Raw genomic sequence first — 26,407 nt, 5'->3', positions numbered from 1 at the left:
CCCTTTTCCCCCTGCACATGAGCTTAAAGCTTATCTGCCGTAGTTTACAGGAGGGATTAGACCGCTCTGCAAGGTCACTGGACAGGTGGTTATCTCATCAACTCAGCTCTCAACTAACATAAGAGAGGATCATGGGGGACCAACAGACACCGATTGGGGAAGTTTTCTATATAGAGAGAGCAAGTAGGACAGTGGGGCTTTAAGAATAGCAATTAGCATTCATAGAAATGGCATAGAATTTACATCCTTAAACTTTAAGCTTTGAAAACCTCGTTTTGATTTGAGTGTAACTTTTGAGTTATTAACAACCAAAAGTTTCCAGTGATTTGTTTTTGTTTCACTTTTAGTACACAAACATATTTTTCTTTATCACACTTGCAGGATATAATCATATAAGATAATTTGATCTTGTACTGCTAGGCTGCCCCCCCCCCCTCCCCCTCTATTATACGAGTGTGAAAAAAGAATACAATTCTTTGTAGCCTTTCTTAATCACTAATCAAAATTTTGAACTTTAGTTAATGTTGTTTAAAGAATATATTATGAAAGTGAGATGGATTGCAGGTGGCAAGGGTGTATTGGTTGAGAATTGCAGGTAATAATTCATGCTCTACTATGAGCCAACTTACTTCACACACTATCATCTTGCAGCAGGGTAAGGTTTTTACAGAAATTTTAGAACTTGCAATGGGATGTACTTAAATATCAACTTTGTACAATAGCAGTATGTAGAAAGGAATTTAGGATAACCTGACTTTGGGTCTGCCAATGCTTAACACAAGCTTTATTTCATCAAGATATATGGTTATTGCTCAAGTTGTGATAGGGTTTTAGATTAGCTTTAGGGTTAATATTACGTTTAGCTATGGATCCAGGATTAAGATTAAGAATTCATTTTGTGTTACAACATAACCACTAAACAATAGAGCAGGTCGTAAAAATCAGATACACGTTTCACAAACTGGGGATCAGCGTATTTTTAGTGTACTAATACAAAGGAAGATTTTTAAACTGCCAATGATGAGTATCAATACATACAGCTCCACCAGCACCTGGAAAATCTGATTGTACGACACTTGTTCCTCAAGACATTTGCTCAACATCAATTTCCTACACTATTATCCAAATACTGAACTTCATCCCAGGATCCAACACTAGACCTTACCCTACACCTAACCTCAATCCCAATTGCAACCCTCGGCCTAACCCTACACATTTGACAAATAAAGCCTTGAGCAGTCGTTGCAGGAGCAAATGTTTGGTCACTCGAAATGCCATGACAGGCTCAGTTGCTATGACTTTATGTGTTTCTTTACCAGATTAAAAAAAAAAACATTGTAATATTCATTATTAATTACCAGTCCATTGTGCTTTGCTCCTAATATGTCAGGCACAAGAGGCCATCGCTTTCAGGTAAGGGGCAGAACATCAAGAGTGGAACCTCAAGGCACCCCCTGATCTGTCAACAGGAAGCCCTCCTTCTCAATCCCTGGAACAGAATTATAAACAATTCAATAAATATTAACCAAATTTGAAATAAATAGCACTATTTAATATTTTAGTTGTCTTTAACAATTACTTTTTCAGCAAAATTTGAAAGTCAATTGTTTTTTTTTTTTTGCTTGTCGTTCCTTTTCATGTATTGGACCCCCCCCCCCTTTTCCCCCTGCACATGAGCTTAAAGCTTATCTGCCGTAGTTTACAGGAGGGATTAGACCGCTCTGCAAGGTCACTGGACAGGTGGTTATCTCATCAACTCAGCTCTCAGTTAACATAAGAAAAAGAGGATCATGGGGGACCAATGGTCACTGATTAGGCACCGTTTGTTATATAGAGGGCGCAAGTAGCTACCAGTAGTGCAGTGGGCCTTTAAAATGTTAATTCTAAAAAGAGAAACACTTCAGCAACGTGTTAGTAGACATGTGGATTCATACATAGCCATCCCATGAATACATACTTCTCAAACCAGCCCTTGACCTCACCTATTCAAAATTTTGTTTTACTTGAAAAAACTAAACAGATCAAGTTAGATCAAAAGTAAATATGTTTACCTTCTCTTGTGGTGGTCTATTTTCTCCAGGACATTGTTTCAAGCACATACTCCAAGAAAGCAAGCATTTGGTACTGCATTAACTGCGACAAGTCTCTGTACATTTTCCTGTAAAAGAGAGGGGGGGATTTAATTCTTAGAATAAAAGGAAATGAGCATGATCATTAAAACATTGATGAGCATTTGCAGAATTAACTGTTCTCTTTTGGATTTTCTCTTTACCAAAAAAGCCCTCCTTTATATCTAACATTGAAATTTATATTTAATTCCTTGATCCAGATCTAGTTGATCTACAGTCTCTAGATGATCTAGATGCATGTCTCGTAACTGTTCATTCTATCAAATTGAAAAAACGCAAAATAGATATGGACCTAGATCTATATATGACAGAGAAAACTTAATCGTGTTTACAGCAAACAAAAATTCAAAGATAGAGCCTAGAGCAGAGGCAAATTAGGCTAAGCCAACAAAGAGTTTAAGAAACACACAGGCACCACTATACATACCCCTGTAAACAGTGTAGTCTAATTTGGGGGGATCGTGTTTTAATTTGTTAGACAGCTATGAGACTCTGTACGACTAAGAGTATCACATTCACAGGCAGGCACGGATCCAGGGGGGGCCGCCCCCCCCCCCCCACCCGCAAAAAATAAAAAGAGAGAGAGAGATAGAAGGAAAAGAAGGGAAAAAGGAGAGAAGGGAAAGAAAGAAGAGGAAGAGGAAAAGAAAAGGGGGAAAAGAAGGAGATCGGGGGGCCGAAAGAGCCTTGCCTCCCAGCTGTAACCTCTCCCCCTCAAAAAATAAAAGAGAAGGAAGGAAAGGGAAAGAAAAAAAGTAAAGAGGGGATAAAGAGAAGGAAAAAAGAGGAAGAAGAAAAGAAGGGGAAATCAGTTGCAATTTTCCCGCCAACAAGTTGTAGTTCGGGGGGGGGGGGGCAAAGGCCCTTGCCTCCTCCTCCCTCCCCCCCCCCCAAAAAAAAAAAGGGGAGAAGGAAGGGAAAGGGATAGAGGAGAGCTAACGGGGAACAAAAAAGAGGAAGAAGAAAAGAAAAGGGTGATAAGAAGGGGAGAACAGTTGCGATTAATCCCGCCAACAATGTGTGGATCGGGGAGGGGGGCCAAAAGGCCCTTGCCTCCCCCTAGCAAACCTAAAACAGAGAGTAGGAAGGGAAAGGAAAGGAAAATAGGAGAGAAAGGGAAAGAAAAAAAGAGAAAGAAGAAAGGTAGGGGAGATCAGTTACGTGTAGATCGGGGGGAGGGGCACTGGCGTACTGATGGGGAAGGGGATTTGGGGGAGGGGTGACAGATGCCCCCCAAATATAATTCAAACATGGTTTATTTCTAATTCGATACCGGTGATTACCGGTGATTTACAAATGTTGCTGAAATGACATAATTTTCCGAGATTTTTCCTCGATGTTTAATAAATCATACTTTTTAATGCGTTTGTGGGACAATGGCAAATTCATTCATAAAGAAAGAAAGAATAGTGACGCCAATTAGTGTCCTGCCAGTGTCACAAATAAGGTATGCTGATATGCTCATCTGACCGCAATCAAATGCCTAGACCCCTGAGCTTCTGGGGGTTCCACCCCTTGACCCCCGCAGGTTCTTCGCCCTTAGACACCACACCAATTTCACAACGCTCTACTTGATCGTAAATACCTCCCCCCCCCCCCACCTACTTAGAGAAACGTTTAGCGGAACCTGCATGTAAGAGTGGGGTGGTGCAGATTTTTTTGTCTACCCCCCCCCCCCCCCCCTCCCGGTTTTTGCTCATTTCGCCACTGCCAGTGTCACTATTACGTACCAATATTTGGCTTGCATAATTTCAAATTTGGGCCCCCCCCCCCTAAGAAATCCTGGATCCGCGCCTGTTCACAGGTAGTCCAATTATTTACTGGTCTGTAGGCCTAGGCCTCAAATTTTCTACTCTCGTACTCGTCTAACTATCTCGGTATCTGGTCCAAATTTTGGCGCTTGTTCACAACTCATGTCAACTGTGACCATGCTTTTTAGTGTTAGCTATTAACTTTCTTCTGACCCAACTATGAAAGTAGTTTTTCAACAGTTGGACCTAAAAGTAACAAAAAGCTTGGATCATTGATGCAGCTAGCGCTAGTGAAGTGATCTGCCTATAGACCCTATACTCGTATCTAATTTTCAGAGAGGGTCTCGCCCGAAAGTTTGGGCCAAGGATCAAGGAGTGACGATGGCAATCGAGCTGAAATATTCTCACGACGATAAATAACGAATCAAAAGTTCGAGTGTAGATTACTCCTAAATTCATCAGATATAACCATTTTAAACCACTTCACAATGTACAGACAAATCAGCAGATTCATACCTACAGCAGATATGTTTATAAATATGATTCAATTTACGAGATTTGAACGTAATTACAGCTGTACTCACCATCAAACTTTCAAAGAAAACCTCGAGCTCTCACTCTGTGTGGGTGACGTCATACATTAAATATGCATGCAGCGAAAGTCTCGTCTTCAGATCAGGCAATCGTACATAAAAACTTCCATCACAGATAGAAAAATTTCTTATTAAAATAATGAGGATGATTACAGTTATCAATCATTATAACCAAATCTGCATACAAATAAGAAGGAGAATGGTGATACAGAGACTTATTTACCGCACGTAGGATTTCTGATAAGAATGCACAAAGAACACAAAATGGAAAGGTGCCTGGAATAGAGGATAATAATATCAGTCAAGCTCATGAATATTCATATTATGGGCGTTACCAACCATTGACATTTGCATACACAATCGTTATTTAATATATAATGGAAATGCGCTTTTCATTATATATTATATAATGGAAATACGCTGTTCATTATATATTATATAATGGAAATGTGCTTTTCATTATATATTATATAATGGAAATACGCCTCTCATTATATATTATATAATTGAATAATAATAATAATAATAAAAACGTTACTTATAAAGCGCTTACCACCGAAGTCTCTAAGCGCTATACACACAAAATAGACTGATATACAATTACATCTTATACAAAACTAAAAATGCAAATAAACCTACAAATTACAATACATATGGAATACACATCAAAGTGAACAGAGTTAATTAATCATCGAACGCAATTTTGAATAAATGTGTCTTGAGACTAGTTTTGAATAGGTTAACGGTTTGACAGTTTTTTACATTTAAAGGTAATCTGTTCCACAGTTCAGCAGAAGCTTTGCGAAAGGAGCGATTACCATAAGAGAGAGTTGACACAGAAGTAGATACGAGGTTTAATTGTGAAGAAGACCGTAAATTGCGTGAGGGTTTGTATTCCTCGATTAATTCTTGCAGATAAATTGGTGCCAATTCATGAATGCATTTATAAGTTAAAACTAAGATTTTGTACATAATGCGGTATGTCACCGGCAACCAATGCAATTCGCGAAGTACTGGGGTGATGTGTTCACAAGAACGCGTGCGTGTTACAAGCCTGGCAGCAGAGTTTTGGATTCTCTGGAGTTTTGCAATGTGCGACTCCGGAAGGCCATAAAGAAGGCTGTTGCATTGATCAAGACGGCATGTAATAAATGCATGTATAAGCGTTTCGGTAGATTTTTTATCAAGAAAATTTCTAATACGACCTATCTTGTACAAGGCATATGAAGCTGAGCGACAAATATTTTTTATATAATCATCCATCCTAAGATCATTTTCAAAGATGACACCAAGGTTACGTGCACTTTTGACAGGTTGTATCGGAACATTAGCAATTTCGACAGATGGTAAATGGGAGGACTTTCTGAATCGAGATGTTACATGTATAACCTCAGTTTTATCCTCATTCAACTTCAAATCATTAGCAGTGGACCAAGCTTTGATATCATTTATACATCTTTCAAGTTTAGTAATAACAGAATGGTCGGAATCACGTTTCAAAACAACATAAACTTGGGTGTCATCTGCATATATCATTCGGCCTAAACCATGCGCTTCAATAATATCTTCAAGTGGTGCAGTGTACAGAGTAAATGATAAAGGGCCGATGACGGATCCCTGAGGAACACCTTCAAGTGGAACATGAGGTTTGGATAATGAGTCATTAATGACAATAGATTGTGAACGATTCATAAAGTAGGTTGTAAACCAATTCAAGGCAGTACCTGATACACCATATCTATTACGTAAGCGATCAAGAAAAACATCATGACTGATAGTATCGAAAGCCGCAGAATAGTCTAAAAGTATTAAAACAGCTTCATCACCTTGGTCCACAGCTAACAACAAATCATTATATACACGTAAAAGAGCAGTTTCAACGCTATGAGAAGATCTATAAGCAGATTGCATTTTACTACACAGATTGTTTGATGATAGATAGCCCTGAATTTGAGAAGCACAAGCACGTTCAATTGTTTTAGCAAGAAACTTAAGGTTGGCAACAGGCCGATAGTTTTTCAAAATTTCACAATCCAAATTTGGTTTCTTCAAAATAGGAGTGATTTGTGCCGATTTCAAAACATCAGGAAATTGACCACTTTGAATAGACATGTTTATAATTTTGGTGATGACTGGTAAAAGCTCATCTAAACAGTTCTTAAGCAGCCATGTCGGCATTGGATCGAGACTACATGAAGTTGATGGAGATTTCATTATTATAACTCTGACAGTATTTTCTGATACTGGTGAAAATTCAGGAAATGAAGAATTGCATGAATCAAGCATGGATATGGAAACATCCGTTTTGGATGAATCCTTAAGAACATTTTTGATACTCCGAATTTTGTCTGTAAAAAAGTCAGAAAAACGTTCTAAATGAAATGTGCTTTTCATTATATATTATATAATGGAATGTGCTTTTCATTATATATTATATAATGGAAATACACTTTTCATTATATATTATATAATGGAAATGTGCTTTTCATTATATATTATATAATGGAAATACGCTTTTCATTATATATTATATAATGGACATGTGCGTTTCATTATATATTATATAATGGAACTACGCTTTTCATTATATATTATATAATGGAAATGGCTTTTCATTATATATTATATAATGGAAATGTGCTTTTCATTATATATTATATAATTGAAATACGCTTTTTATTATATATAAATAATGAAAGTGTGAATTGTAATTATTTATAAATAATGGCAATTATATATAAATAATGAAACGTTCTTTGTCATTATTTATAAATAATAAAAATGTGTTAAGAATTATATACAAATAAAAATGTACATTTTCTTGCATTATATGTAAATAATGGTTATTATTTGTTAAATAATGATTATATAACATATAATTTGTCTATATAATTGTTTTACAAACGGCGCCTCATACTACTCTCCCTCGGGTTTATGCCCATTAGAGATATGAGTAGTAGAGTGGATGTTTGAGGGTAAATGGGTTTAATGGAAATAGAATAATAGTTGTTCTTCTACCCTCGTAAGAGGGCCTACTTAAAGTGCCATTTCGTCACACTATAGAGTGAAGACTGGATTATTTGCAAATATAATGACGAAGAACAGTACAATATACCTACGATTTTAAATATTGTTATCATCGTAATGATATTCAAACTTTGTTGATCGTTTTCATAATTATATCAAATTATTATTAACTTTTTGTCGTCATATATCATGCGTCTTGGAGTGCAAGTGATTATCCGTTAGTGTGTTACTCGACTCATTTGTGATAATAATATATCTCAGTATGTACCAAAGTCATAAAAACTTTCAATACAATTAAAAAGATAAATGAAAAACACGATAAATCATGCAAATATCAGGTCTAAAAAAGAGAAAATAAGCCCCAAAATATCTTTACACATAATAATTTAATAACATTTAATGATATTATGTGAAAAACGGTAAGTTTAAAAGTTAAAATCCAACTAGTCACCTAGAAAACCCCACCTTTTGTAAGATAAAACAGGTTATGCGATTACATGATAATCAATTTGTGCCAAACTGAAGTGCCTTAACTTGAATGTGCAATATAGGATCACAATACATTTTTATTGTAGTTTCAAGAAATATTATCACTCTAAGTATGAAGTAATGATCATGAGATGATAATATTAAGTCCTGCCTTTGAGATTACCAAAAACAAACAAAAAATTCAACAAGGCCCGTCTATGAATAACGAACGTTGTCCTATCAATAGCAATGTAATCTAAAATAAATGAGAATTAGTAACTTCAGAATCGTTATTTACAAAATTTCTTCAGAATCAATTTTATTTCAATTGAAATTTTCATAGTAGGCCTATGATATTCAGGAAACATGTAATATTACAAAACACCAGTTTACCTATTTATCAATTTCATATCCAAAAGCCAAATGAGACGACCTATACCTGGCGATTTGGATAACTTGCAGTTATTAGTTGGTTACATGTCTGACAAACCTCCGGCAAAGCCTCTGGACATCACATTTTGTTACACTTTCATCGTAACAGATATCAACAGCATAATACGCATACAAATTGAATGTACATAAACTATAGTCAATGCTCCATGACCATCCTGCGATATGACTTAGTAAAATGATCTTTAAAGAAGACGATCACCCACAACCCCATACACGCACACACACTTTTTTCTTCTTTCTTTTATCGGCTAATTAACAAGATTATTTGGGGGACTTATTTCTGCTAGTTGAAAAATGCTGAATAATCCAATCCAATCCAATCCAGGTATTTATAAAGCGCCAATATCTAGTTGCCTAATCAAAGGCGCTGATGAGACTGATCAACTACCAACAAAGTCTGTTCATGATTCTAACTGGGAAAGCAGAGACTAATTATAGTAAGCAATCCGAAATAGGTGTCTTTAGTTGAGTTCTGAATACTTGCAGCAAAAGCTTTTAAAATAGAATTTGAGAACTTATTCATAAAAGATTACACATCATTATTCTGTACTCCTTCTCTTCCGTTCTCGGCAAAGGACACACCCCTCCCATGTCCTCTAGTATGGAAGTACAATGTATGTCCCATATAAGATACTGAATACTATGATGTATTATGGCATCGTGAACGCGAAATTACATAAACATTAATTATTTTGCTGAATGATTTTGATAAATGTTCCAAATTCCAGTAGGGCTATCAGCTAGATACAGTAAATACAAATCTTAGATGTGGCGATCGCTAACGTAAGGGAGAAAATAGCTTGGACTAGCTGATCCATATATAAACCTGACAATTTTGTTCTGTTCCTAATCCCCCAAAACATTCTAGTCATCGCCCAGTTTATTCTCCAGTTTGTTAGTGGTAGTCCCGCACTTATATGTGTCCCTTCTATCCAGCCAAGGGCGTAAGTCAAAGGGCGGGATAACATTGAAGTCCTTACAGCTCACACGTGCGTTACTGAAATCAGGAAAGGCGCCTTTTTTGTCGGGATACTCGTGCGTGGCGCTGTAGTCGGCGAAAGACTCAATCCCCCTATACAGGAAATAAATATTGGGAGAGGGATATTTGTTACAAAAGGTGCTCTACTTATGAATGCTAAAAACAGATTTATTGGTTTATCTTCTGCCATAACCATGGAAGTATAAAGTAAAGAACATTAATATTCCATCACGTTGCATGGAAAACAAACATTGGAAAGATTATCTTTAACATAAGAATAAAACAGTTCATATAAATACAAAAAGTTATCAATAATGAATGATGATGACGAAGGTAATAATGATAACAATTTTCTTACCCTGGTTGTTTATCGGCGCTATGGAAGACGAACGGTTGGATGGTGTCGACCGTGTCCAGGGTCTCACAAATCAACCTGGCAAACGTCATCTGACGAATAGAATTCCTCTGATCTATACACGGAACAAATAAACAGTGAGTATGAAACACAGTTTTGTATTCAACCGAGGACCATGCAGTTATGATTTATGTTATTAAACATGGTTTCAAAGATATTTTGTTTTAAATCAATTTAAGGTAATTTCAATATCTGATGAATATTTCTTTTTGAGAATTTTCGTTGTAAAACGACACCCCAAATTCTCATAACCTTGTTCTTGTCATCATATTCACATGTCGAATTCTTAGGAATATAGTGTCCCCTATTTTACGAAATCCTGGACCAGCCCTTGACGAAATTCAGAATACTTACTCGGTTTAAGAGCCTGCACACCAGCGGGATTCTCGTACCAGAATCTGTCGCCGAACTTGAGGTCGTGGAACTGCTCTCCTAGGATACAACCCACAGTTTGACCTACGAGAGCGCCATTTATTGGTTCTTCGACGACCATCCCAATAAATGCATCAATGTCATCAACATGCCTGCAATCGTTAGACACAAACAAAACAAAACAAGTTATTGTCATAGCTTGGGACAGAGAATACAAACATTCATGACAGAACTTGGGAAAAGGTGTTTGCTTTAATCATCACTCTGACGAAAGATTATTTGCAAACGATAACTAGAAGAAGATGTCTTCCTTTTTTTACCTTTTCTTTATTTAAATTATGTGTCTTAAAAGTATTGGGTCTATACAACGTTAATTAAAATCCAGTGGATGAAAACTAATTTTTCGGCGGACATAATTGTGGAAAAGGTCGGACAACAATTGCCAGATACATAACCGAACAGTCCATATAATTTTTAAATTCTTTACTACAAGTCATGTTCTTACGTGTATGCTTTCTTCAAGACGTCGATGGTTTCCGGTGACATCACGTCACCGAGTTCGTCGAAAGAGGAAACATCTGGAAGACCACAGAAAGAACGCCATTTTGTGTAACCAGGGAGCCCATGGTCTCGACCACGCTGTGTGTTGATGGCTACCAGATCTAGTCCGAAGCTATATAAATATATTGAAGAGTAGTAGTGACTCTGTGTAGGACAACCTTGAAATTACAATAAACAAGTGCAACTTCGTTTTGTTCTCAATGCATGTAATATATACCATCGGAAATTATGAACAAAAAGTTCTCGGGGGAGAGGGAAGGGGATACGACAATACGCAACTCCAAAAACTAAAAAGCATCTTCGGACTTAAATTGTTTTAAAGGTGAAATTCAAAGAAAATCACAAATATGTCAACTAATGTATCACTAGAAACTGGTAAGCTAACAGATGGCCATCGTACAAGTTTGAGGTCAGCTACATATCGGGTGATTTATAAAAATATAAATACAACCATAGCAGCTGGGATATACGAGAGATTCGCCAGAAAATAACGATGTTTTAATGACGTCACAACAGGGACCAATACTGCCCAAGCAGACGACATCCCATAAAGAATGAACATAATTGCAAAGCTATTATTTGTCAAATTATAATGAGTTTAGTGTATATAAATGTACTGGCACGTCAAACCGATCAAAAGGGGACATGACCCGATTCTGATAACTAAAATCTTATGCTTGTAAATACACAGGATAGGGGTTAATTAACAATCAAAGAAACCAGCCTTTCAAATTGAAAAGCCCCCGGATTGATATTAAGGACGGCATTTGTTCCCTCTTAAAACGCCGAACATACCGCGGTGTCTGCAGCTGAATATACAATGGCGTCTTATTTTGTTTACAAGCGACAGATTCCTTTATTTTTGTATCGCTGCATTTGTCATCAAAATAAAACCATGCGCGGGGTTTAGAGTGAGGCAATAGATTATACATTTAGCCTGGCGGTAGTGAAGTAAGAGAAAGAACTCAAGAGAAGATGAAAATACAGGCACTGAAAATGTGTGAGATGTCATGGTACATCGTCTGCTTGTGCAAATCATGTCCCTGCTGTGATCTCACACATCTCAGCAGCGTTCGGAGAGCTATTCAAGTGCTATGCCGGGGCTGTATTTAAGCGTTTTGTAATTTATAATAATCATTACTTCGAATGTTTCCAAGCATTGAATTTTGATAACCTTGTCGAATCAAAGTTTCAACTTTGCAATAATGAAAATAAAGCTAGATTTAAAATCAATGAATATCTACTTTAAGGGATATACGGAACAACAACGATTTAAGAGTGATTTTTTTTTTGTCGGCGCTTTGAAAAGTGTTGTCTATGAGGGCATTACTGATAAAGGCGTGGCCATAATGTTATGGTATGAGAACGATGAGGACTTTCCAAATTATCTTTTGACCAAAATCAGATGGCACAAAGTATACCTTAATACCAAACTGCGAAAACTGCAAAAGAATATAAGTTATCATATATGAAACTGCTGTTGATACCTGTTAAGTGGATCAGCAAATAAGAACCTTGTGACGTCCTCACTAAAGAACCGGTCAATCTTCTCGAGCGGCTGGACCAACATTCCTCGTACTATGCTATCTATGCCGCCATTTTGAACGTCGTGAAGTGAGCTGCCATTGAAGAATGCTAACCGCAGTACGACGGGGTCGTACACCTCTCTGTAGCGGACATCTACCCGAGTGAGGTTAGAAGAGACCTGACTGTGACCCATCCGGAAAGCTGCATGGGCGAAGACGTTCGGCATGGTGGGGTCGAGGTTCGCCTGGTAACCGCGGTAGGGATAACCGCTACCTACACTCAACCGATACCGCTTCATTAAGTCACTGCCAAGCGTGACCGGTAGATATTCGTTGTAGGATATGTGCTGCAAAACCGAGGAGACGATCTTTCGTGTTTCCAGGAAGACGCGTTCGTTACCCCAGTGCGGATTCATTGCGGAGAGCTGCTTGGCGATTTCGTTGTGGTACCGCATGAAGATGGTATGGAGTGTGGTTAGTCCTTCCTGAACCGCGGCACGTTTGTCTCCAGCCTTACCGCAGGGAAACTCGGAATCTCGGCTATCACATTTGGCGTTTTCTTCATCGTCTGGCAAGAATGTCTTGAGGGATGCGTCGAAAGGGTTCTTACGAGCTCTTAAGAGACCTGAGGAGAAAACAATATCGTTCTTTTTTACTGAACCGTGCAAAAAGTATTGTTGAATGTAAATGCTCTTTCAGAACGCACGGATGATCCGGTATGAATATTGGTTATCGTTCAATGACACACGCCACAAAGAAAGCGTGATTGAATTAACAAGCCTAACGATAAAGGGTGAAGAGATACAGAAAAGTATTTTGGAGAGGTAAATTCGGGAGAAATTAATGGCTCTTTCACTGAGGAAATTTTAAATTCTACATTTTCTGCCATGATCTATCCTTACAAGAAGAACCTTAATATATAGATTCATTTAGGATATTTTTAATCAAAAAGAAGAGACGTACGTAGCGACGGGATGGAGGTGTGACCCGTCCCTCACCTACATTCTTCTTTTTTGTGTGGTCCAGGCTTTCGAATCTCGCGCAAGATTCAATAGCCTTCATCAATAAATTACAGTTCTCCCACTACCACGTACCTCCAGAACCCCTCAGATCAGCCTGTACACTGGCCGACGATCCGTATAGAATGGAACCATCGATGAAAGTTGTGATCTGATTAAGTTGTTCCCTGGGTTGGTCCACACATCCGGGTCCTGGAACTGTTTTTGAGCGTGAGAGAGGGAGACAGCGGGTCCGGAAGGCTGGATCATCGGATGGCACCGCGATAGGGATGCAGTTATCTTTCGTCTCGCAACCACACGTGTCTAAAGGACAGAGCGGTAAATGCGTCATGAAAATAAGGAACAACCTAATATTGAAGGATACCCATACCATACAGGTAACCTTTATCTTGACCGTAGAGCCTAACCCTGACACTAACCATCTACATAACCCTAACCCCAATCCTAACCCTAACCATAATCAAAGCCATGCCCCTTATACACTGTTCTGACAGATGGATAGGTATTGTAGATAAACTAAAATAATTGAATGGCAATAATCTGGGTTTGGCCTTTAATATACAAACATCTTTAATCATTTTTTACAAGTAATATGTTACCACCCACATGGGAAATATTATTTTATACGGCTAGGGTTGTGGATATCGATCATTGTATTTTAGGTTTGGTTTAGTGTTTGATCTATGGTTGAAGATAGGAATTCGGCTAGTGTAGGAGAATACGAGGAGCAATTATTGTCGCAGGAGTAAGTGCCGTACATCTGCATCAGCACCACTCGCCGAGTCTATGTCAACGTTCTTGTCGGCCCTCAAGACTTCCCTATGCGAAGCTACGACATTATCTAAAGAATAATTTGACACATTGACCAAGAACATTGAATTTCCGTAGTGCAAGCGCCATGAGCGCTCAAGCATATGGGGATGAAGTAGATATCTACAAGAAGCCACCACCAACAACAACAACACCACCATCATAATCATCCTCATAATCATCATTATCTTTCTTGTAAATATTCCTACATATTAATATTGTCACGTTTATTTACATTTAAACACCACGCTGGTTTTCATCAATATAATACATAAGAAAATAATAATTACTTGGATGAACGGGTGTGTGGCCTACGTCATGGTCAAGAAGTTGTCCAAAGTGCATGGTCATAGCGGTCAGTCGTGGGACGAGGACAGAGTCATTCCTGACCACGATGTTGGTGATTTCTCTTGTACTTGGTAATGTTCTGCCGCCTTCTGCTTGGTGCAAGGAACCAATGCCTAGGAAACAAATACAGTGACAGGTATGAATACACAAATGGGTGGGAGGAGAGAGTAAAAAATAACTTTTCCACCTATACGTGATAACGATGGTTATTATCTAATTAAGTAACATGTCGGAGGGTTTGATCCGGAAGAAATAATGTAGAAATGGTGTTTTTACTAAATAAATTATACTGTCATTGGCCTCACTTGATAAAAATTGATGCAATTTCAAAGGCTATCGATTTGGGGAAGGGCGTGGAAGTGATAATATTCATCTCTTTCCACGTTCCTTACAGTTTCTTTTAGTTTTTTTTTTTATATCTCTCTCTCCCTGTCTTTTATTTTGTTGTCTCTTTCTTATGTTTTATTCGATCGGGGGCGTATTTCCCCTGCTCCCTGTTATCTATGCCACTGGCTCGGCAGCCTTCGGGAGCCCACGGCAAAGGTCGGCAACCAGATTCGGCAATTGAAGGGGCATTACTCTACTGGTTCGAGAGCTCCCGGGAAAGGTCGGCACCCACATTCGGCAATGAATAAGAAGGGCCAGGGGCATTACGCTACTGGTTCGGGAGCCCTCGGCAAGGGTCGGTACACACATTCGGCAATGAATGAGAAGGGCCAGGGGCATTACGCTACTGGTTCGGAACCCAGATTCGGAAATTGAAGGGGCATTACACTACTGGTTTGAGAGCCCTCGGAAAAGGTCGGCACCCACATTCGGCAATTAAAAATAAGGGGCTTAACGCTACTAGTTCGAGAGCTCTCGAAAAAGGTCGGCACCCACATTCGGCAATGAATAAGAAGGGCCAGGGGAAATACGCTACTGGTTCGGGATCCCTCGGTAAAGGTCGATACCCACATTCGGCAATGAACAAGAAGGGGCATCACGCTCCTGGTTTGCGAGCCCTCGGCAATGGTCGGCTCCAACATTTGGCAATGAAAAAGAAGGGGCGTTACGCTACTGGTTCGGAAGCCCTCGACAAAGGTCGGCACCCACATTCGGCAATGCATGAGAAGGGGCATATACGCTACTGGTTCGGGATCCCTCGCCGAAGATCGGCACCCACATTCGGCGATGAATGAGAAGGGCCAGGGGCATTACGCTATACTGGTTCGGGATCCCGCGGCAAGGTCGGCACTCACATTCGGCAATGAATGAGAAGGGGCATATACGCTACTTGTTCGGGAGCCCTCGACAAAGACCGGCACCCACATTCGGCGGTGAATGAGGAGGGCCAGGGGCATTACGTTATACTGATTCGGGATCCCTCGGGAAAGGTCGGCACCCGAATTCGGTAATAACAAAAGAAGGGGCTTTACACTACTGGTTCGGGAGCCCTCGGAAAAGGTCAGCACCCACATTCGGCGATGAATGAGAAGGGCCAGGAGCATTACGCTATACTGGTTCGGGATCCCTCGGCAAAGTTCGGCCCCGAATTCGGCAATGAATGAGAAGGGGGCATTACCATCTCCGTACTCTGCAGGAAGGTATCTCTTGTGTGGTAGTCCTGCCTTGCCCAACGATGGATGTAAGAGATTGTTACACGACCCGTCAGCTGTATGGTAGAGCATCCGGGTAGATACCATACAAGTCTCCGGCTTGATGAAGTAACCCAGCTCCTCACACAATGATCTCAGATCACCTCTGTTTATTGAATATTCAAGTTTGTTGTCAATAATAAAAATACATACATTTCCCATTGGTGCTACATGCATTATAAACATAAATTTGGCAAGGCATTAATCTTCATTTGCCAGACTCGACCCATTAATTCCTTGAAATGCTGGAGCGCTCTAATGGCAGCTAGGCTAAAGCCAGGGTAATAATAAGTGCGCCTCGAAATAGAATTTCTAGATAGACGGCGCTATACAAATGCCTATTACAGTAAATGGTATCGTGTGCTGAGAGACAGAAGGGCTTTAACACTGTTACATTTCGATAATTCCAAACTACTCCGAAAACATTTATCTAATTAATTGTTACCGTACTTAGTAGTTAATAATTGTTTTTGTTTTTTTCTTACCTTTCCTTAGCGCGTTCAGACCTTTTTCAAAGTTACAGTAATGCGCTATATTACTGTTCCTTTAATATCATCGAGCTGAAATTTCCACTCGCTTTACTTACTCTTTTGAGTGTGGATTCATTCAGTATTTTCAAGCAAATGAAGTGATCCCTAATGACTCTCTCTGAAATGAATTTCCACTCAAGTTCATGTAAGCCTCGTTCACCAATGAAGCGGTAAACCGCGGCCATTTTTGTTGATGCTGACGTAAGTATAACGCATTTCTGTATCTTAAGTCACAGATATATTGCGCGTTAATAGAACTTTTGATGTGAGCAGTTGCCATTCATGCATATACAAGTTTTTTTGGTTTTTTTTTACCGCGGTGTTTTTTTTAATAATGCGGTTTACCACGTCATATTTGAACAAGCCTTGTACAGTAAGGTATCATTACTCACGATGATTCTGCTGATCTCTCATCCCTGTGTCTGATGTCCGTACCGTACCAATGAATCATCGATTCTGAATCTCGTTCTAGAATCAGTCAAAACAAAAACAATCCAAGATAAAATTATCATTGCCATATATAATGGCATATGGCGTTACACGAACAACAAAACAATCTTGTCATCTTCATGTGTGTGTATGTGTGTGTGTGTGGGAGGGGGCTGTGTGTTTGTGGGGGGGGGGGGGCTATGTGTGGGACGCTTGTATCAGTCTGTCGTGTTTCTAGGCTGGATAATGTTTGCATAATTTTTTTTTTGAAAGTCTAATCCATCGACGTGTGCCATTTTAAAATTTGCATAATAATGTAAATAACAATAATTATTATGTGCACTCGTTACTTACCGTGATGTTCATGGTTACCGTAGCAACTAGTTAGGATGCCAGACGCCACTGCTAAGAGGACAACGGTAATTCTTTTCAACCTGTCAACATTCAAACATAACACGGAAATGAAAAGAGTATGATTATCTATATTTATTATTGACAAATATTTCTCTCTGCCCTCTCCTTCTCTCTCTCTCTCTCTCTCTCTCTTTCTCTCTCTCTCTCTCTCTCTCTGTCTTTCTCTCTCTCCGTGGTGTAGGGTGATACCAACGTAAGAATGCACAGCTGAACAATGCAAAACAGGTCAACGATATCGAAAGAAGAAAATGAAAAGAATGCATGCAGACAAAAAAATACGTCATTATTGGTTTTGAAACATCTCATTATAAAACAAAACTTGGCAGTAACTGTTATTTTATTTCTGCAAAAGTCGTTAATCATCAGGATATAACCCTTCAAAAGAGTTTTCAGCATTTTTTGAGGGGTTTATTATAATAGTACTTGAGTCCATCGTTCAGATGGTGGTGGCAGGTGGCGGGGAATATAACGATGTTTTGTGATGAATTGCGTTTCTTTTAAAAGAGAACATAGCTTGGGGATTTCTCTTTCTTAGAGCAAACAAAGAGATTCGTGTCAGTAAAATAAACTTTGAAAAGTAGGGCGGGTTACGTCTCTAAAAAGTGCATGTTTTCAGGATCCTCTACAATCACACCACGATTGATATGTGCATGCTACGTTACAGAAGGTTAAAAAAGGAAAATTAAACCCCACAAACTTTAGCTGATAGTCTTTTAAACAATATCTTGAAATCATTCATATTTGATTACTACTAAGCAAGGAAAACAATCCATCCAAAGTTTGAAAGTTTCTTGTTATCCATTCTCCTGTTGGGGTCGCCATTTGTATTAAATTAGTGATGTCGGAGTAGTAAAACTTGGGAGAACACCACTGACCTGTATTTTAGTTACTATGCAGGACACTGACCTGTAAAATGCGTGACAATGGTTACCTAATAATAGAACTTTGTGTAATGTATTAATTTGGATATGGGTTTAGACGCTTCAGCCGCACACCCCCGTCCAAACCAAATCTGAGTACCCCCCCCCCCCCCGGGGGGGGGGGGATGTTGACACAGCCTTTCGTAAACGCATGATATACTGAAAAACATGCAGATTTATTTTAGCTGAATTTATTCTATACCAGTTGGCATATAACCTTTCTGCGTACAGTGTCAAATTACTAGACCCTTTGCCCCTTTGTTCGAAAATTGGTATAGATTTAAACACTAAGAAACAGACGTCGAAACAAAGTGGTTATTTTGTTCTTGTCGTTTGTCGGTCGGGCTTTGATCTCAAGCTGCCTTAGGGATATGGGAAGAAAATAATTACATAGACAACAGGTTTGTCTGTTTGCTTAGACGATCGGATCTTAGGAAACAGGAACGTGATTTTGCTATTTATGTAAAGGGAAGTGATAGAGATAACAAAACATGAAATAAATTGTTTTACGTATCATTGACGTATATGCATACCTTCTATGTTTAGACAATGTGGATTATTATTTAATTTAGTTTTATTTCATTTTAACTAATTTATTCTTTAATTTATTTTGATTTAATTTAATTTGTTTATTAATTGTTATTCTTCATTTAAAAAAAGAAAGAAAAAAAAGTAATCTCTATTTTATTTTATTTCTTTTTGTTCTTGTCTACAAATAAGCTATCCATTGCTGTCATGACTATTAATACTTCAAACCGGAGTCACCGATTCTTGTATTCCACAGCGCGAATTTTAAAGTGGAAACCCCTGATTATTCATTTTTCATGCAAGACAAGAAACATGAGGAGAAAAAAGAAAAGAAAAGTTAAAGATATTTTTTCAATAACGGATGCCTCAGATCGCATTTAAATTGAAACTGTATACCTCTCATCTTTAAACCAAAAAATGATATGCGTCGTTGAAAGTGATCTCTTATTTCAAGTATTATCATTTTACCAAATGTCACTTTGGCAGCAATCCAATGATTAACAATGAATTAATCATATTGCTGATTGCAACAAAATGTTGATATACGCGGCTATGTTATAGCCGCGTCTCGGACCTTGAATAAACTTGAAGAAGGGAAATATGGAAAACGTGATTTATAGACCGTGTTATTATAGATTACGACAGGCGGGGCTATTTATACAATCAAACTTGGATATGTAAATCCGCCTTCTCCTTATTTTGAGCGAAAAGGGATTGAATAAAATGCATTGAATTTATCTCACTCTTGCCTACACCACGATAAATCAATTTGAGGGGGAAGGTAGTGAACAAAATCGAATTAATCATTCTAGCCGTAATTACAAAGAGTTCCAGCAGGTCCTTGCACCTTGCAATTTCAAAAGAGACATATGAATACGAAATAATGGCACGATAATTAAGCAAGTCACTTGGAAGGCTTCCAGCTTCACACATATTATTTTGAGCCTAGCCTAGTTCCAGCCGAACCATTTTCTCAATTCCTTAAAATACATTTTTATCGTCATTTATATGTATTATATACAGTACCTTTCTACAGTTCAATCGCTATCATGAATTTGCAGCACGTCTCCAACATCTTTACTATTAAGTTCCCTTTCCCTTTCCTTCCCGGTTCCATTTGTATAATAATAATAATAATAATAATAATAATAATAATAATAATAATAATAATAATAATAATAATAATAGGAATGTTCTTTATTCAATAGTCATCATCGCATCTCGAGAGCTGAATTACAAATGATTTTACAATAAAAAAAAGCGAATGAACTTAATTGATTATAAACGGCGTAAAACATAATCAAAATATTTCCTCATACAAACATGGTAGGGTTTTATACAGGCTTACCCAGCACAAGCCTATAGGGACTCGTTAACATTGTTCAGATGAGAAAAAGGGTGCTAAGGTACTGACTTTAATGCTAGATGTACGATAATCTGAAAGTTTGAGTGAAAACAAACCATTATTAATGATACAAATTTTGAAAAATGATCTTATCGATTCCTTAATTCTCCCAACTATATTATTATAATTTAATTACATTTTAGGTGAATGTTAATCGTCATAAAGCAATGAATTTATTTATATATACCATTCCAACATTTAAGTGTTGACAGATTTGTAAAGGCCTGTTCTATAATAATGGTGGCTTCTTATATAGCGAACATGTCCGTCACGTTGTGACGCTCCTGGCGCTGCCCCGATTATGTCTTATTTTCATGGGAAAAAGGTTGGGAAAATTTAAAAATTGGTTGGGAGAAGTTATGTTGCACAGTGATGCCTTCAAAGAAAACCATAAATATCTTTGTGGTTTGAGTATTTTTTCAGGATTGTTTGCATGTTAGAGGGTTAATACAATAGAATGAATATAATAAGTAACATTTCATACAAAATATACGCAATTTTTCATCAACTTTCAAAAATGTTACCGGTTCACCTTAATGTCTCAATTTGTTCTCCAAAGTAATTATGGCATTGTGTATAAATCATATTATCAAAGTATTCGATTAATATGAAGAAAAGCAAGAAAAACAAAACAAATTAGAAGAAACTGAATGGAATGCATTATGAGCTGAAATGGATGGATGATGTCATAATAAGACAATTGATCTGTATAAGGGATAGTAAAAAGAGAATATTAATTCTTATAAGTTCGCAAGAATGCCTGATTGTATTACTTATATTTGTCTGCATTATATTGACAGAGATGGAGTCAAGGAGACGGCAATTACAAGATAGACTTGTTAGGGAATGCTGCTTTTTATGGTTTCTGTTTTTGTAAATGGTTTAGATTTAAATTTGCGTTCAGGGGATAGGTGTCAGCTACCAGTGCCACTGCGCATAGCCAGTACTTGTATGATGCAATGTGTTCATGCGGATATTTTGTGCGCATGGGTGCTTGTATGTGTATGTGGGTGTGTGCCTCTGTATTTAAAAAAAAAAAGAAGTGGACCAGCCAAGACGTGATTTTTGTTGTTTTACTTTGGATGGCATTTTTAGGGTAATGAATGGCATCCATGCTAAAACTCTCGCAAAAATCACTAGGAATAAGATAGGTGTGGATGCGCAGTTCTTAAAACTGGAAAATGTCATTTTTGGAACAAAATTGAAAATAATGTCAAGAACCTCATAAAGACCTTTCAATTAATATACTTTTTATCATGAGTTAGAAGTAAAAAAAAATAAATAAAAAAAAACCTGTTTAATATACTTTCTAAATTACAAATATATGACATTTTCTAAAATTATTATGTTCTTGATCCATTACCATAGTATAGTCGTTACACCCACGACCAACTGCCTTCCCTACTAATTCCTATCTCCTCATCTTATAATATCTTTTCAACTAACATTACGAGTCACCGTATCCTAAGAATTGATTAATTTGAAATAAAGATCTATGAATAGAATGATGTAGATATTAAGAAAAGAGACATTTTATTTTAACAGTTTATTGATTCTACTTGAATGTTTGCATTGTTTGATAATAACTTTGTAAGATGTTTGATACATAAAAGACCAGTAATAATCATAAAAGTATGTCACCCTATCATTCTTTGTGTCACAGTGCTTTTATTTCTGAGCTTTCTTTATTAATTAATTTGGAATTCATTCAATCTTTGGTCTTGTGACTAACCCCGCACCCGAGATGGAACCTCCGCTATAGCGAACCAATATTTGGTTCCTTCTTGGTTGTCGAGTTCACTGCTTCAACAGTGAAGGATAGGACAGTACGCGGGTCAGATATATGATAATTAAAAATTCTGGAAGACAAACCAAACTGTTTACAAAACTATCTATAGTTTAATTCTCCCGACTAGGAGGTTGATTGCAACATTATTTTGTCCATACATCGATGTTTTCTGCTATCCTAATACACTCTTGCAGTGTCATTCCCTGCTCCCATCCCAGTTCGTTTTCTGTTTCCCCTTTTGGTCTGTAACCTTCTAATTTTCCTTCTAATAAATCTTCCAAGAAATCTTTCTTGTTTGTTAATTAATCATGCATCATAATTACTTTGTTTGCAGGCGTATGCAAATTGATCACAATGACAAGGGAAACACTGCCAATATATTATAGGAACTCACTCTTTAAAAAAAATAAGTCAACATACATAAGTATTCAAATTTAAATTGTGAAAAACCAACACTTATTTTACCGTTCTTATATCTGTGGTAAAAAGTACGAATTTTATTATTTGCCTGAAAACAGGCTACATTTTGTTTCCCTTGTCATAATGATCAATTTACATACGCCTCCAGACAAAGATAATTATGATGGATGACTTATCTCTCGGGGTGTTTTTATAACGAATTGGTTTATTTCTTTACACCAATTCTTCCATTCAATCGCAATGAATGAAACTTATGATGGGGGACGGGATTGCTAAATATATCGGAATGACAAAAATAGAAGTTGAATGGAAAATAAATCTTACACAAGGGTATATTATTTTGAGAAGCGAATGCATATATATTAACAAAAAGGATAGTGGACGATACTATTTTAGAGATAGCAAGCAAATTGTATGTTTTTGAATTTCGTAATTATTTTTTTCTCCTGCCCTTTGGAGGCTGATATACCTATTCATCAACACAAAATAGTGCCATTTCCAATTCAGTTCTCATTACAATTTCTGTATTGTCCTTCACTTTTTACGTATCCGTCATTATCGATTCATCATCATCATCCTCTTTCATAATTCGAACAATCTACAAACGTTTTAACACTAATTTCACTATGAATATGTTGGATCCAACACTATAACATTTTAATCTAGCATGTTAAAAGTGTTAATCAACAATTTTGGAAAGTTGTCAAAATAGAGATTGACTTTTTTAGTTTTTTAGAGTGAACTAATCAGCATGATAATAATTAATTACTCTGTTCTCTGCGCCGCACAGTGTTCTTCTTTTACAATTCCAGTCATATCGGTAATTTATTTCATCATTGTTTCTTTTTCTCACTGTCTCTCTCATGTTCTCTATATCTTTTGTCCTTCCTTCCTCCCGTCCTTCTTTTCATTCCTTCCCTTGCTCTCTTTATTCTCCCTTTCTTACTCCCTCCCTACAACTCTATCTTTCTATTTTATTTCCCTGCTCTCTCTCTCTCTTTCTCTCTCTCTCTTTCAGTCTCTCTCATTGATGTATCTAGTTATCTTAAATAATATTAAAGTTTGCTTTTCAATGCTAGGTCAACAATGTCGTATACTGATACAGCTATATCAAATATAAATAAAACAAATGTATACATTCACTAAAATATAAACACGACATGCACCGTTTAAAAAAAAAGAATGCAAATCTAAATAATGCATAACAGTTCTAATGTCATTCCGAGGTTGGTTGATACTTTTTTAGTTTAAAGAACGATTAACTTACTGAGAATCAATTATTATGAATATTCAATTCAATAATGTACAATAATGTCCAAAAAAAAAAAAAAAATAATGATTGTGAAGGTAATAGTCATTTCAATAATGTACTAAAATGAATGGATGTTTTCCCCCGAAAATTCATAAGTCGATTCACCTGCTGTGTGCCTATTTTCGCGTCACTGTTAGGATGGCATCCACCTGATACAAACGCTTGTCGGGCAAGCTCTCAAGTCGTCATGGGCAACATGTGTTAAGAAGAATGCATAACATTTTAGAATATTCGTTAAGTAGTCCATACCGATGATGTGATGTTTATACATACCTCATTGTTAACGGGAAAGTGTGACTCCAAACGTGCCCGATTTCCAAACAGTTCTGAAGAGTTTCTTTAAATTTAGACTTTGGCTATCTGAACATTAAAAGTGTATTTCTATTATGAAAGGGTGTCGCTCCGGTCAAAAGTCTTGTGAATTCAGCAGCGATGAAAAGCACAATCGGCCAATTATACAATGCAATATTGCAAACACAAACACACAAATAGATTACAGATAATTATGATCAAAATGACTGAGCCAATTTTGCAGATGAGCAGTTTTATGCTCATCAGCCAACCAGGTGATTACACGATCCACGCTGAAAACATCCCAATCTGGAAATGCTGATGGCTGCAGGGGGCACGAAGAACCGAGTCCTAAACTGCTAGTGAGCATGCACAGATCAATTATCTCTTGACAAGAAGAATGACGAACTGGGGGCTGTTTCTCGAAACCGTCGTAAGTCTAACTTCTTGGGCATCCCATTGAAACATGTCTTATAGAAGTAATACGTGTTTCTATGGGATGTCCACGAACTTAATACTTGTGAATGATTCGAGAAACTGGTCCCTGGTTCTGAAAAGCACGCTCGTGTTTTTCACTAGAACACGCCTCACTGCGTCGAGAAAAAAGGTGCGATCTAAATGAAAAAAATGGGTGGAACTTTGAAATAATCTAGGGGCAGGCCGATAGAATATGGAAAGGAAGAAAAAGGTTCTTTAAAATCATGATTGATGTATCTAACGAAAATTCCCTGTACCAGAATTTCTGAACACGATAAAATGTTTTTGCTCTTCTTTGGTGAATTGTTTTCAGATGTTTATGTAACCTGAAAGACAGAAATCCCAGGAAAAGAATATAATTTTGCAATTATTATACTGGCGAAATAATGATTATAATAATGATGATGACAATAATGATAATAAGACCAAATTAATAGTTGGTCATCTGTATAAAAACTTCTTCATGCGGATTCTGCAATTATTGAAACCCCACCATTACCAGGTACCCATTTACACCTGGGTATAATACAGCTTATTAAAGGATATAAGCACCGAGCGAGGATCAAACCCAAGACCTCTCGTATGAGAGTCAATGGCCTGGACCAATATACCAGAGTGCTACCGTCCCACTATTATATAACATAATAATATTAATACCAATTCGTTACAAAAATTACACAAAGAAACTCGAGTTTCATTGATGGTAACTCTCATCTAACTGTGGTCTAGACTAGTGGATGAGTCTCCGGACTGTGAACTACGGGGTACGAGGTTTGAATCTTTGCTGCAGCGATAATGTCCTTTGCCAAGTCATTAAACAACATTTGCCACACTCCATCCAGGTGGAGAAAGTGAGTACCTTGTAGGATTTATTCCCAGAATGTCCTGAGCGCTACGCTTGCCAAGACTGAAATCGGTGTTTATTATCCAAAAGTCAATTGAAAACGCAAAGAGACATTTTGGAAACAATACGCTGTAGCATACATGAACATTATATTGTTATCATCGTTATTATGATGCCTTTGTCATGAAAAAAACACGATGTCTGATTTGTAATTGTTGGTAACATTGACAAATCGAATCATCCCGGGTACTTTAATGTACTTGACCAGAACTTTTACAAAAGTGAAACCCCTTACGCCTCACTTTATAAATATCCTGAAATTCTTAGAACAGCAGTTGATGGGTCGGACGCGGCGTCGCTTTCCCCGACGAAGTCGGCATGAGGTGAGTGGGTGGACTGCTAGGATAGATTATCGCCCATATCATAAATGCTCTAAGTATAGATTTAAAGGTCGAGTTATATCATCTGTATGGATGAATTTGTTTCCCTTATTGGTCTGAAGCAACGTTTCATTCTGAAGCTGAAATTTGGTTACCCCAAATAGCCTAATTCAGGTCTTATGCAGTATTAAATGATTCAAATTATTTTATTTCTCATGCAAAACATAATACAATGAATAAGTATATTAACAAAATATATACAATGAAATGACAAATATAGTAGAAATAGCACGAGAAAAGAGGAACTAACTAAAAGCAGAGCTTGTTGATTAATATTAGTTCCTCAAATGAGATTGATAGATTTTGTATCGTCAATGATTTTTGTTCTTCAACAAAGCATTAATCAATATTGAATGGCATCTTTACAGGAAGTATGACTTTACTCTCTCTCTTAAACTACTTTGTTTCGAGTATCTTAGTTGCTCATGCTTATTGAGTGTTAGATGTTCTCATGTGTATGTATTTAAATTGTCAAATTATATGTATATCTCTCAACCATTTCATATCTTTGGGAATGAAT

At 37.4% G+C, this 26,407-nt stretch overlaps 1 protein-coding gene and 1 long non-coding RNA gene across 2 annotated transcripts; both read right to left on the bottom strand.

The window, feature by feature from the left end:
* Window positions 1–1,368: 1,368 nt before the first annotated feature.
* On the bottom strand, window positions 1,369–4,863 carry LOC115926766. Its single transcript, XR_004065256.1, has 3 exons — window positions 4,465–4,863; window positions 2,052–2,158; window positions 1,369–1,489 (listed from the first exon to the last, which is right to left on the bottom strand). It is a non-coding gene; the product is annotated as an uncharacterized LOC115926766 (long non-coding RNA).
* A 3,983-nt stretch (window positions 4,864–8,846) lies between these two features.
* LOC115926765 (lactoperoxidase-like) lies at window positions 8,847–24,429 on the bottom strand. The gene is made up of 11 exons (XM_030992028.1): window positions 24,109–24,429; window positions 17,402–17,481; window positions 17,011–17,086; window positions 16,016–16,194; window positions 14,394–14,564; window positions 13,369–13,596; window positions 12,236–12,899; window positions 10,693–10,860; window positions 10,170–10,339; window positions 9,759–9,870; window positions 8,847–9,493 (listed from the first exon to the last, which is right to left on the bottom strand). Exons 1-11 carry the CDS (start codon window positions 24,111–24,113, stop codon window positions 9,286–9,288), a joined length of 2,061 nt encoding a protein of 686 aa, XP_030847888.1. The 5' UTR covers window positions 24,114–24,429; the 3' UTR covers window positions 8,847–9,285.
* Window positions 24,430–26,407: the final 1,978 nt, after the last annotated feature.

This window comes from Strongylocentrotus purpuratus, unplaced genomic scaffold (assembly GCF_000002235.5).
Source record: "Strongylocentrotus purpuratus isolate Spur 01 unplaced genomic scaffold, Spur_5.0 spur5_scaffold_2, whole genome shotgun sequence".
In the NCBI taxonomy this organism is placed as follows: Eukaryota; Metazoa; Echinodermata; class Echinoidea; order Camarodonta; family Strongylocentrotidae; genus Strongylocentrotus; species Strongylocentrotus purpuratus.
This window is presented reverse-complemented; position numbering and strand designations above follow the sequence as displayed.